Raw genomic sequence first — 14,009 nt, forward strand, 5'->3', positions numbered from 1 at the left:
TATGCAATTTGAAAGTAAATTTTCAGTAGGAACGTAGAACAAAATGGCACTGCTTCTAAACTTGAAGTTAAAATTGCACTTTGCCTCATGAACAGGAATGGGGAACTATATTGGAACTACAATGGAATGTGAAATAGAATAAATTAAGTCCAGAATAGACCAACTCTATTAGCAAAAAATGGTTGTGGCAGGAAAAAAAAAACTTTGCCTTGACAAGAACTTTATAACTTGCACTGTCAGACAGCTCCAGAGGAAATGAAATCTGGTGTCTCAAAATAGAGCATGTTTGTGTATAGAACAAAAATATAGGTATAGAACACTCCTAATTTGCATCATGTAAATACATGTAGCATACTCGCAAGCATATACATTCTGTACTGTTTGAGTAGTGTTAACACATTCTGCATTATTTCCATATCAAAGACATTTTACTTTAACACATATGAGTCCACTGAAGAAATAAAATTTACAAAACCTCATTCTTTTTGCTCCTTTAAAAAACACTTAATTAAAAGAGTTTGGTGGTATCACTCTCAACTCAGAGTATTAGCTTTGGTCTTTTCTCTTTCTTACTGAATATCAATCTTCTCTGCATAAATAACTCTCTATGCAAGTATTTTCGTACTCTAAATACTTCAGTTTAACATCCACTAATTTGTGGCATTAGAGTATAAACAAGCTACGACTTACATGTGAAAGTGCTTATCTCACCTGCAACCTTGACATGATCCAATAAATGTTGATCCAGATGCATTCTACTACTGTTTTCTTCTTCCCCAGAAGGCACTCCTGTGTTTACCACTCTCATTTTTTTTTCAGGTTGTTCACTGACCTTGAAGCCATCAGTAGCTGCTTCAGTCACTATGATTTCTGCATCAGCTACCATAGCAGATATTCTCTTGTCCTCTGGAGTTTTAAGCCTTTTAGATCGAGATCTGGTGTGCTGGAAGCTGTTATAGGAGATACTGCTGTCAGAGTAGAAAGTCTGTCTTGGATAAGATAAAACATCTACCAATATATGTCCCTTTCACCTGCTTAAAGTGGTAAAAAACTGACAATTTTTCATCTTTTTGTGTTGAGATAGTGCTACAATTTATTAAGTGATAGATTAACAATTGATTGGATTTAACCTTCTAATCTTTTATCACCATTCTATAGCAAATTTGTTAAACTCTGAAAGTAAAACAGTCTTTAAGTAATTATTTCTTAACTAGCACCCAAACAGGCTTTTTAATAAATCATTATTTTGAACCCAAAAAAGAACTACTTTTACAAGAGTAATGAAGACGAAACTCTTTCAGTAGCAGTAAAATCAGGATATTTCCAAACCCTCATGCTAATTAAACACTAATCTGAATAACCACATAAAAGCTGATCTGTTTGGAAGTTTTCAAATGAGTTTTAACACAACCAACAAGCATCTGAAAAAGGTAAAAATTATGATCACAAAATATTTTGAAAGGCTACAATATCAAGCAATATATATAATTAATCTGTGTTAAAAAAAATAAAGTTGAAATTAAAGATTCAGCGTAAGTTTTTGCACCCTCAGAAGTATAAGGGAAAGCTTAAGGCAGGAGAAATGGCAAACCCATAAGACATAGGTTCATAATTTATGTGCTCAGAATAAACACAATAGGAAATTAGTCCAGTTTCAAATTAACTATGTGACACAAGAGGAGATTTTAAAGTTATTATACAGCAGGTTTCAAAGCTCGTACTACATTAGAGATAAAAGCACTACTATCACAGGTGAATTTTACAAAGTTTTAAGTGAGTTTTGCAAAGGTCTTGCATCTTAGATTCTACACATCTCCAGAAACACATTTTGCTACCCTCTAAATTTTATTCTGTGTCTACAAATGTACATCTTTCAACACACTCTTTATAAAATAGTAATTTCCAGAAAACTTGCCAAAGTATGAGACAACCATCAGTTCACATAGTAAATAACAGAAAGTATCATTACTATTTACATGCACTCATTAGATGTTATTTAGCAGCAACGTATTTCAGCCATCAATGTCAGAGTTAAGCTCTCCCTGTCACTATATTCATGAAGATTCCCATAGATGGTATTTTTATTTTCACTTTGCTGGAACTTGTATTATTCCCATAATCAAAATGATAATTTCAATTGACACATCACACTAGAAATGAAGCTGAATAAATATATTATCCTCTGCAATGTACACTGTTACCATGCCTGAACAAAAGCCAATTCAAGATTTAAACATCACTAGAATAGTGTTTATTAGCTTAGCAAAGTGCATAAATCAGCCCATGTGTTCCTGTAATAAAACTTGCAATGTGATTATTAGAAAATCTTTTGCTTTACTCAGAACCAGCTACCCATAAGGGTACTACAAAATTAATTACTGCTGGTACAAGTGGGAATTTGCATTTACACTGTACAACAGATACAGGGAAACCCACTACAGGGAAAAATGGCATTCACCTAGTTAAACAACAGAATTACTCTCTCTGTGAGTCCAGGTTAGTATTATACATGTACTTATAAACTGGCTGTTCAGCTGCTTCACTGGTTGTCTTCAAGAAGTGATTCTACCTCACAAACTACCCTTACCCAGAACAAACTCGGTGTTCTATTTTCAGTAACAATATTCCACTACAGTGCCAGTTGGTCTTTTACTTTACAAGTTGACTTTCCTATCCTTTCCTCAAAAAATACATTAACTTACAAAGAAAATGAGGAAGTTTAGTTTAAGACCAAGTTTTAAAAGCAACTACACCATAAAATTATTTGAAGAAGGAAAAAGATCTTAAAAAAATCAGTATTATCTCAAACTCAAAAAACTGCACTACACAAGTAAGTAGATACCAAAAGAACTGCCCACCTCTGGCTAGAAATTAAGTAGATCTTTTTTTAGATAATGAAGAAGAAAATCCATAAAGATCCTGTTAAGTAAGACAGGAAAGCACAACTGTACAAAAAATGTTTGTGCAATGCAAACAAAAACCATAATGCATCTCAAGAAAATAGCTACAGAACTGCTTTAATAGGTCAAAGCTTTTACAGTTTCAGTGACAAGCTGAGAAACTTTATCCTCTTAATTTTCTTAGTGGTGTGAGCACCACCAACTGAGACTTAGACCTTGTTATCATCTGCCACTGACCTGTGGCAGACAAAGACAGGTTTTGGCTGTAGCACTGCGAGAGCACAACAAATAGGCAGTGGCATCTCCTTAAAGTTAAATAGGAAGTGAGCGGTAAGACTGTTACTAGAGACTTCAAACAGCTGGAGGGATTCTGTCACAGCTTTTTGATAAGATTTTCCTGTTTAACCTTTACCTCAGCTCTTAGGAGTCTTCTCCCTTGTTTTTTGGTTGCAGTGATCACTAGAAACAATGGCAAGCATCCACACCTTGAAAATTTTACTGGAATAACTTTTACTAAAGAAAGATTTTAAATGCAACACTTGAATGCATTTTGTTGTTCTCCATAACCATTAACTTTAGCTACACACAACTTATAAGTTAAATTAATTTTTCACAATCACTCTAAAAAAAAAGACTGCCTTGTGTCCAAGTCCATCTTAATACAGAAAACAGAAAAAACATTTTCGTCTAATAAAAGTGAAGTAAAACAAAACATGTGACATGGCTTAAGCCCAGTTGGAAGTTAAAATTCATGCAGCCATTCCTCTCCCTCCAGTCCCTCCAGCCCCTCCAGTGAGAGACAGAGACACAGAGAGAGAGAAGACAGAGATTATGGGTTGAGATAGCAATTTACTGAAAACAGCAATGAAATAAGAAAATTAACAGAAACAGCAACAATACTAATAACAACAGTTTATATAAGCAGGTGACTACACACAAAATGCTCATTGAGTCCAATCAACCCAACCCGGAGCCATGAGGCTTTCCAAAACAAAAGGACATTATGGCCCCCAGGCCCTGGCACACATCACACTCCCTCCCTTCTCAGAAACGAGAATCCCTTACTTCTGTGCCCCGGCAGTGACCCGTGTGTGATAGAGAACAATGTAGGCACACCCACGCAGCTCCAAGCCCCACCCCCTCACTGCTACTATGAGAAAATAAAATCTGTTGTGGCCAAAACTAAGACAGCATTAGAGGAAGTGGCCAAAAGGAAACAAAAAGGACATTGCCATCCTATTAAAGACAATTAAATAGACAGTAAAGAAACATAAATACCTCTGGGGAACGTTCTGTATTTTCCTTCTTCTCTGCAGCCAGATCTTTACTTCAGGCGTTGACTCAGGAGTTGGTTTTGTATGATCAATGGTATATAAATCCTTGCCCTGTTTCCACAGCTGGTATCTGTCTGGTTGAAACTTCCTCACAAAGACATCCATGGATATTGACACCATGTCTCTCCTACAAGTGCACTGCAAGACAAGAAAGGAATTTGTAAGTGATAAGTACTGGAATATGCCACAGTTTGCAGTTTTAAAAGTCCAGAACAGAAATTTCCACATGTAAAATCCAATTCTACTTTAATCAATATATTCCTCTTTCCATTGTCCTCAATTTTCAAGAGGAAAGGATTACTCAAGAGAAAACACTATCTGAACAAATGTGTCACAATAGGATTCCCAAAAGTACTTAAGGACACTACATTGTTTCATTAACTCCTAAGGGTTAAAACCAAAAAGAAACTATAGCATTTCTTTCCGCTCTATTAGCTGGTTTTGATAATTTTAAGCAAACTGCCATGCTGAATCCAGAGACTGCACACTCCAGAGACTGCAGACTCCTGAGACTGCACATCCAGAGACTGTCCAGAGGCAGTGACATCACAATTTTACTTACAAAAATAGCTCATATAGTATCCTGTTCACCCAAAGGTCTTTACAGGCATTTACAGTCCCAGCACCCAACTCTTCAAAACATAAATGCATAGAAGTACCACATCAAGTTATAGTTTTGCCCATTTTTTTTTCTACAAAGAGTAAAAAGGAAGCAAGAGAGGGGAGTATTATGTCTAAGGTCTGGAAGGGTGTGTTATATCCACGTAATCCGATCCACTGTACAGTGCAGACCCTAAAATCTCATGTAGTACTTTCCTCATCAACTTAAATCTAACCCCTGATTTTAATTCCCTAAAGAATTTTTGCATTGTTTTTCTTATGCATCTGAGTGGAATATTTTAGACGTATTTGAATAGAATCTTAATAGTCATGAAAATGCAAAGGAGCCTCCACTTGAAATACTGTAGATGCTGAGTAAATTTTTAGACTAAAGTCATTGTGCTCAATACTCAAAAATACTTAACAGTAGGAGACTATATTAAGTAAATCAATATGTCGACAGCAGATAAACTATCATAGTGGGTTAACCCTGGTTGACTGCCAGGTGTCCATAAACTTGTTCTCCCATTTCCCTTCCTCAGCAAGACAGGGGGAGAAAATAAGATGAAAAATGTCACGGGTTGAGATAAGGACAGGCAGATCACTGACGAATTACCATCTTTGACTTCTCTTGAGGAAATTCTATTAATTTAATGCCAATTAATAAGAGATTATGACTGAGAAATGTGAAAAAAACTAAAACCCTTCCCTCACACCCATTTTTTAAGGCTTTACTTCACTCCTGACTGCTGTCTGCAGGGATGTTTCTTTCATATATTCCTCACTCCTTTCTCCCACAGCTGCTGCAGAGTGATTTTTATTCATTCCAAATTCACTATCATATGAATGCCACCAGAGTCGCTGACAGGCTCAGCTTCATGCAGCAGTAGGTTCATTTTGGAGTCAGTTGCATTTGGCTCTGTCCAGTACGTGGACTCGTGATCTGTTCTGACATTAGCAACTCCTGAAGCAACCCTACACTACTAAAACCTTGCCACAAAAACCTTAGCAAATTTTTTTCAAATTGAAAGCAAATTGATTGGCTAAAACATAGTCTTACATTAAAAAACTTTGGAAGAACTTTGCTATAGCTAAATAACTCCGCTAAAGCACAGAACTGAGACAGTACTTTGTTTCAGGTAAGAAGAAATGTATCGAAAAACCTGGTAAATGCATGGCCTGGCTTCATGGTTTACTACAACTAGTTTTATTACATTTTTTTAAACAAGTTGAAACACACAAAGGACTGAATGCAACTTTCCTACTAGCCAGGTTTCTGTGAAGTGAATGCAAATTTCTTTATCTACTATTTCCATCTATCATTTCTAGTTCACCCTTCTTCCTCTTGAAATTCATAAGATACATAATGAAAAAGCATCTGAGATGTGTTAAAAATGCTTGCTTTCCTTTCAATATGTCAACATTGATATGCTGCACACTCACAACACTGCCATCTAATGGAGGATGGAATGGAAAGAAGGAAAAAAAATTCAACACAGAAATTGTAATTTTATGCAGCTGCCTTTAATTATAGTTTTTATCCAAAATACGTCTGAATGCTCCCTTTTCAAACAATATGCATATACACACTTATATATACACTCTGAAAAAAACTCAAACATATTTGAAATAGTATGTTTCATTCAGAGAATCCTTGACTGATCACAAAGAACAGTAAAAAAAAAGCAATGAAGACACTTCTGTATACTGGAAACATGCACAGAAGTCCACAGTAATATTTTTAAATTTTAAAATTGAAATTTGTAACATAAACACAAGCAACAGTGGATTTTTCTCTCCCTTCAATGCACAAAATGTTTTCACATTTAAGCCCTGTTGCAACAGACCAATAAGAAATTATAGTTAAAGACAAAATTTTGCTGTTAAACACCAAGACTGCCAGTGCCTTGAGAGAAAATAATTACTTAAGTAAGCATTGATGCATTAAGGAAGAAAATACATGAAGAAATAAAATGTATTCTGTGATGGAATGATAATAAGATACTAAAAGACAAAATATATCACATCTAAATGGGACACAATTTCTGTCTTCAGTAATTTTCGATCAGTTTACACTTCATTTTAATAGAACTACTGCAAAAGAATTAACAAACCCAGGCAGGTATTAGAAATAGAGAAAATTTTTTTTTAAGTTTTAAAACTTTTAAAACACACTTTTGAGTAAAAAGTAATGGAGTAACATCATGCTCAAAACTATCACTGCCTGAAAAAACAGAAGACAGGCTTCTCGGCACTGAAGGGTAGAAATACTTGGAAGTATCATATCAGACAACATGAGCAGGTATGTTCTGAAAATAATTTCTACTCCTATTTCCTTGAATGATTCAAGAAAAAAAAAAAAACACCACAAACACAAAAACTGTTGCTCTGATAAATAATCTGGACGATCTTTCATTCTTCTTGGTGGTGGTGGTGGGGTGGTGGTGATGGTTTTACTGGTTTTAATTCATTTCTCTTTTGACTGGCTTGTAGCTGGCAGTTATGTCGCTTACTGCTCCCAACTTGAAAAAGTGACGGAAACATTCTGTCTAAAATAAAACTAAATGTCCTGCTGTTGAAGAAGGCTCTCAGGACAACGCAAAACTGGCATGTTCCTGTCTACTAAAGTACTCATAGCGATTTCTTTTTTTTTTTTTTAAAAACTTGTGATATTTTTTAAAGTAAATGCAAAATCAAAGCAGTTGGACTACCATGTAAAAGGCAGCTGATGTTGCCATCAATAAACGTCACAGCCTTTGTACTGGAAACAATCATTTTCTATATGCAATAGAATTAGTTTGATACTTTTCAATCAAAGGCTAGGATGAGAAGCAGAATACTTAAGAAAATTCTTACTATTAAATTCTTATTATTAACATCATCGGTGATACCACTACTGTGATTATTATTTATCCTGCCATAAATATACAGCTTGAAGGTAAGCAGTTCAACTAAAATTTATTAGTAAGGGCAAACCTTTACAGAATGAATTGGAAGAAAAAAGTTTTAGCAGCTTTAACTAATTGGCATAAATATATGTGAGATATATTTGTGATATGAGAAAATCACCTAGGAGAAACAAACACAGCCAAAAGAATTTTTTCAAACACATGCTGTTTGTGAATGGAAAAGAGAATAAATATTTTATAGTTTAAAAAAAATAAATAATTCCTTTTTTTTTTGCATTTTGGACTCTGATGCAGGAAAATAATAAGGAATATACAACAAACTTCTAGACTTATACATATTAGACACAAACTTAAGCACATTCTAAAATACCTGAAGTACCTAAGAACAGTCATTATAAAACATTTTATTTCATTAGGAGCCAAGTGCACGACTTATGGGTCTTTCTAGCCTTTCATCGTTAATATTTAATATTAACGATGAAAAGCTCTTTCATAACATGAATTACTGGATTTTTAAAACTAACATAAAAATACTCCATCTGTAGAGTATATCATATTTTGCTGCAACAGAAAGCAAATAGATGGTTTATTATTATTTGATTAGTAGTACCGGAGTAGTATTTCTTAGTGCCACAGTTTTAAGCATCGAAATGTATGTCCAGAGTCAAGTCTTTGTGATCTGCATTTTTATATTTTAGTTCAATGAAGTATACCTCTGATGTACCTTGTAAGATAAGAACGGATGTCTTTGTTCACAAAAGAGCCTTCTCCACCAAAACATTAGCTGTTATACTACTTAGTGTGTTAAAATATTTAACACACAAAGCTTAAAATGTCTAAGGATTTTGAACATTTTGCACTAAGTATTGGATTTTGTTAACTAAAATGGGATTTTCATTATATCTGGAGCCTATTTTAGTTTAAAGCCTTCCAGCGTTTTAATTTGAAGAATAGTAGTACTTCATTAGGCTATCTTTTTTTCCTTCACTTACATAATCACATAATCATTTCAGAAAGAAAGCATCACCTAATTCACATTGCAACTGCACAATGTAGGTAAACTACACACCTGTGGAACATCATGTGGAGCCTACCAGTCACAGGAAACCATGGAAAGTTCTCTTCTTTGTAAAAAGAGAAAGGATTTTTACAAAACAGTTACAAAAGCAATAAATTAGCAGGATGAGGCAAGCATAAGGCTGATAACTTTCTTTACATTCTGTAAGTCTCAATCCACAAAGCATGTCCTAAAATTATTTAATCAAGCTATTTTTCAGTGATACTCCTTCCTAACTGATTATAATGACTAAAGCTTTCTTTAGAGAACAGCGGCAATGGTGTGTGTATTGCAGACAAACATTTTAAATACTTTAGATTCTTCTTACCAGCTTCAACTACACACAATAGATTATTTCATGCACTATATCCCGCTCTTGCAATACTTTAAATGAACCATGTCCAAACAATGTAAAAAATGCATTTCGACAGAAAACATTTTAAAGATGCTGTGACTGGAACTGCTTCCTGTGGACTACCTGTAGAAGTGCTTGATAGGTACTGTTTACTAGGTGGACAGGATTTAATAAATCTTGGTAACAGTAACTGTTCTTTGCTACAGAATCAGGCTGTAATATATTTTCACACTAACCTTCTTGCAACTTGTAAGCAGTGTTGCAACTTTGGTAGCAGTTAGCCATCTGTACGAGAATTGAGAAAGCAAGCTTTCCCTTTGGTAAATCAAGGACACTACACTCCCCTGACACATCCAGTCACACATAACAGAAACACAAATGCAAAACACCACTCTTTAAGGTCCTTTTTATATTACAGAAAAAAATTCCTACTAAATTCATTATTTGTATTCATATATGCATAAGCAAACAGTCGGAAATATTTTTTAAATGGTTCGATATTAAATACAAAATAGTGCCTTTTTTCCTTAATTCCTATTTCTAATTTATTTTACACTTACACATAATGCCACCTACACATTCCTACAAAAAAAGATTGTTTGTGTTATGTAGAATTTATTCTATCAGCATCAGCTGCCATTGCAAAAATGTGGTCATTTTACTCCCATTCCTTCAAAAGCTGGACAACAGTAACAGTGTGACAAGACACAACTAAAGGAACCTCATATTTTCTTAAATATTCCACCTCACAACCCTTCTTCCTCTTTATCCTTCACTGGTATCTTTAACAGCACTACTCTTACTACTTGAAAGATTAAGCCACTAGCTATCCAAGTTTTTTTCTTCAGTCCGATTTCAGTCTGTATTTCTAGCCTGACTCCTTCTCCTCCTTCGCTCACATTCACTTCTCTGTCCACCCCTGATGCCTGTACAAAAGAAAGAGCCTTTACCTCTCTGCTTTGTGTCCTTCTCTTAGCTCTCTGTTCTTTCCTTTCTTAGTACCTTTGGACTTCACTTTCTCAGATCCATAAAATGACAGCTTCTCTTCCATGTCTTGAACTGCCTACCAATTCTTGTATTTTAAAATGGAATGATTCTGAACATGTGAAATTAGAATTTATTTTGAAGAAATTAATCTCTAGCTGCAGCAGACCAGAATTAACCAATTCTTTAATAGCTCCTAAAAGTAAGAAAACAGTCTGTGCAATTACATCTGTGTATATATATTTAAACGTATATATATAATTATAAACAATAATTTGTAGTTGTGCAATACCTAAAACTGACACATCACCATGTCACTTATCTTGCTCATACAAACATTACATTCATCATCATGGACTTACTAACAGAAAGTTTACTATCATCAAACATAAAAAAGAAATTCACAAATGACCCAAGTACAGTAATTCTGATAAACTGCATTATTCTTAGCTCACTAATTACAGCCAAGAGAGAGATGTAACATATTGTAGGGTAAGAAGACAATGTAACAGAATACCTATTCCTTCTCTACTCTCAAGAAATCAAAAGAAAATCAATAGGATATCAATTTTAAAATTGTAATCTAAACATACCACCTGGGGAAAACCTCAAATTAGAACTTGACATATTGCAGATTAAAGGGGAAGACACACACTTCGTATAAGTAAATGGGCTGAGAAATAGGACTTTTTTTTTTTTTTTTTTTTTTTGGATAGCTATTTATTAGTTAAAATAAACTGTTGCTCTACTGGATTATTTAAGGCCATTTTCTGGCACAATTAGTCTGTGTACCCTAATATCTCCAGTTAGTGTGACATAGCAACTCAAATTATTGTCGGGACTTTCAGAAGTCAATTTTAAATTCAGGTTTGGGTTTAACAATAATTGAAGATTAATGGCAATATAACCAGATGAGTATATGGAATTTTTTTCCCACGCAACGCAAATTTTTAGAGAGCTCCAAGTCTAGTTGCCACTATTAAAAACTATGGTTGCATTTACATATGGTAATGTTGACAGACCGATCACGCTGAAAACTGAAACACTATTATTGTATAAACCTTAGAACTGTTGGGCATTCCTCACTGTTGTCTTAAACACATGACAGAAAATGGAGTAGTGACTTGTCCCTATATTAATAAAACTATAAATTATTTTTCAAGTTCAGAAAATATTTTTCTCTAAGTATTTGGAAAGTGTTCTAAAATTTCATTTCACATTTTTCTCAGGTTTCGCCTTTTAGCACCTAGTTCATTGTATTAACGGATGCTAAAGCCAGCAAATTAATATTATCAATGGTAAATCACAATACATAATGACTTCTGTCTGAGGGAAAGAAAAGAATGAAATTAAATTCCCAGCTAAGTCTCATGTGAAGCATGTAAAACTCCATCACATCCATTAAGTTTCTCTAACGCATATGATACATTCTTGCAAAAGCTTGGCTAATTTTTTTCAGGACTTAGATGCCCAAAATTCATCACTCATGTATATCTTGTAGCTTCTGTAAATCCTGAGTCAAACAGCAGGATGAATTAACCAGTTTTCTTTATACATCAATAATCTCACTGCTTGAACTGGTAAGCATTATTCATAACTGAAAATTCACAGATGATAAGACTACAAAAATTAAGACCAGACAGAATTATTCTAGATTTTCAATCTACTGAAATTTTTTTTTGACCAAAATGACTCTTCCGTCAAGTTTAAGGCACCTCATTTGTACTTTTGCTCAGCAAAGTAGAAAAATATTTAGAAAACCTATATACCTTCCAATAAATAATGAAAAAAGGTGTAGTTTTAAAAAACTTCCTTCCAAGAATTTCAGAATGCTTTGCAAATATTTGTGTTTCTTCGTCATAACACAGAAGAAACCAGACTAAAGAAAGGCTTATTTACGGTCACAAGGCAAGCCACCGTCAGCACTGACACTGGAATATATTCGACCTTCAGCTTCCTGCTCCAGATGTAAATCCTGATCTCTAGACTGAAGAGAGGAAAAAGCAATCATTTTTTCTGTTCTTAAAATATTTTTTTTCAAGACTCTCCCACCATTCAAATTCTATTAAAAAGTAAGAAAAACAAGAGCAGAAAAACGTTAGTAAAAAAAATTATGGGGTCCTACAATGTATTTTAAAAGGTAATAAAACATCAAAAATTTTTAATAATTTGCAGCTATTTATGTAGCTTACCCCTTAACCAAAGATGGAAAGGAAAGAAACTAGCTATGTCATGTTCTACATAACATTACATTCTATTTATATCTAAACTAAGTAAGCAAAAAAGTACTGCGATATCAAAAAAAACCCTAAACAACAAAATTTAAACGAAACAAAAACAACAACAAACCACAACAAAAACACACACACACACAAAATAAAAAAAAAAAAAAAAAACCAGAAAAACAAACCAAACCACACTCAAAAATCCCATAGCTCCAGCCCTCAACAAAAAAGAGGCAAACCTGCCAGGAACAATGCAAAGAAAAAGCAAGAGTTTCTGTCAGTGTTAAGTACACCATGTGGCTGAGAACAGTGCTGTGTTGAGGCTGTTTTGAGACATTGGGAAGAGAGACTTTGTAACACAGGTTGTCCAGGTTTGAGAAGGTAGTAGAGGAAGAGAAAGTAGCACAAAATATCAGTAAGACAGAAACTGCAGAATCCTGTACAACTTTTTCCTCCAATAAATAAAAACTGCTTGTAAACCCCATTTTTCCAGTGAAGACACAGACACACTCTTGCTATAAGCCATCTTGTAGGCCTATGAACTAAACTCCTCAAATGTTCCTATCAGGGTAGTGACGTGGCAAGCTGAGCACAAAAACAGTAACAACATTTAAGAATGAAATCTACTCACAACAAAACATAATGGCTACTATCTGGGAACACTAGGTTCAACTATTAAAGCTGCTCAAATATACAAACTGCGAAAATAGGAATCAAAGAAGTGAAACCACAGCATTATGTATTTCACCTACCACACAGAGAAAAGAGTAACTAAACCAAACAAAAATTCATTGAATGAAGTATGCATTCAAAACAGAGTGAAACTACCCCTAGACATTTTTGGAAGAAATAGAGTACGTTTCTGTTGACTAAAGCTCTCGAACAAAAAACCAGACACACTGATGGGAAGCGAAGTCCCTTTTAGCAAGCCCTGGGTTATCAACAAATACATCATTGTCACTGAAGATCCTAGAGAAACATCTGCCACCAGTCATGGAAAATTGAACTCATTCCTAAAAAATATGAGTTTCCAACCAACAAATATGATAGACAAACAGAAAAGCTCAATGTAAATAGAGACTGCATTCAATTTAAACTCTAATGAAAAAAAATGACAGACCATTCAAAGCAACAGAATTTCTTTTCACTCAAGCAAAGAAAGAAACAAAGGAAAAATTATATTAACAATGCAGGCTTTTCCCTTCCCTCCTTTTTGTCAAATAGGTTTTTTTTAAATCACTCACCCTGAGTTCCTCTCATAAAGCTTTCATGAAAATGTATTTAAATCATCCTTATTATTAACTGTCACCAAGCTACTGTAGTGCTGCATGCTACCTGGAGTCCTACAATCTTTAACATTAGATCTTTATTGCAAAAGATGTGCTTTAATTTTAAATGAGCTAAGACAAATTTGCTGCCTCAATGTAAAGTTCTGCAGGACACAGGAAACAACCTTTATCACCAGTTAGTTAGTAGGTTAAAAATGCCTTGTCTCAAACAGGATTTACATTTAGATGGACAAATTGTGGTACTTCTTAACACAAAATGCACAACTTTCTTAGTGAAGAGAGTCTCACTCATCAAAAGATTGCATTTTCAATATGTATATATTTATATATATATACTTATCTATATAAAATATACT

General features: G+C 34.3%; 1 protein-coding gene across 7 annotated transcripts in view; it reads right to left on the minus strand.

Annotated features, from left to right (window-relative positions):
• Positions 1-14,009, minus strand: part of KDM4C (lysine demethylase 4C) — a 320,050-nt gene that overhangs the window by 187,602 nt on the left and 118,439 nt on the right. For 6 of the 7 annotated variants that reach the window (XM_048290787.1, XM_048290783.1, XM_048290786.1 and 3 more), the window contains exons 9-10: positions 4,179-4,372; positions 712-950 (exon numbers count right to left, since the gene is read on the minus strand). In XM_048290787.1, the coding sequence (XP_048146744.1) occupies positions 712-950; positions 4,179-4,372 (433 nt within the window). Of the gene's footprint in view, positions 1-711; positions 951-4,178; positions 4,373-11,935; positions 12,127-14,009 lie in introns of those variants that run through there. The other variant, XM_048290788.1, reaches the window with a different exon arrangement.

Source organism: Corvus hawaiiensis, chromosome Z, assembly GCF_020740725.1.
Source record: "Corvus hawaiiensis isolate bCorHaw1 chromosome Z, bCorHaw1.pri.cur, whole genome shotgun sequence".
In the NCBI taxonomy this organism is placed as follows: Eukaryota; Metazoa; Chordata; class Aves; order Passeriformes; family Corvidae; genus Corvus; species Corvus hawaiiensis.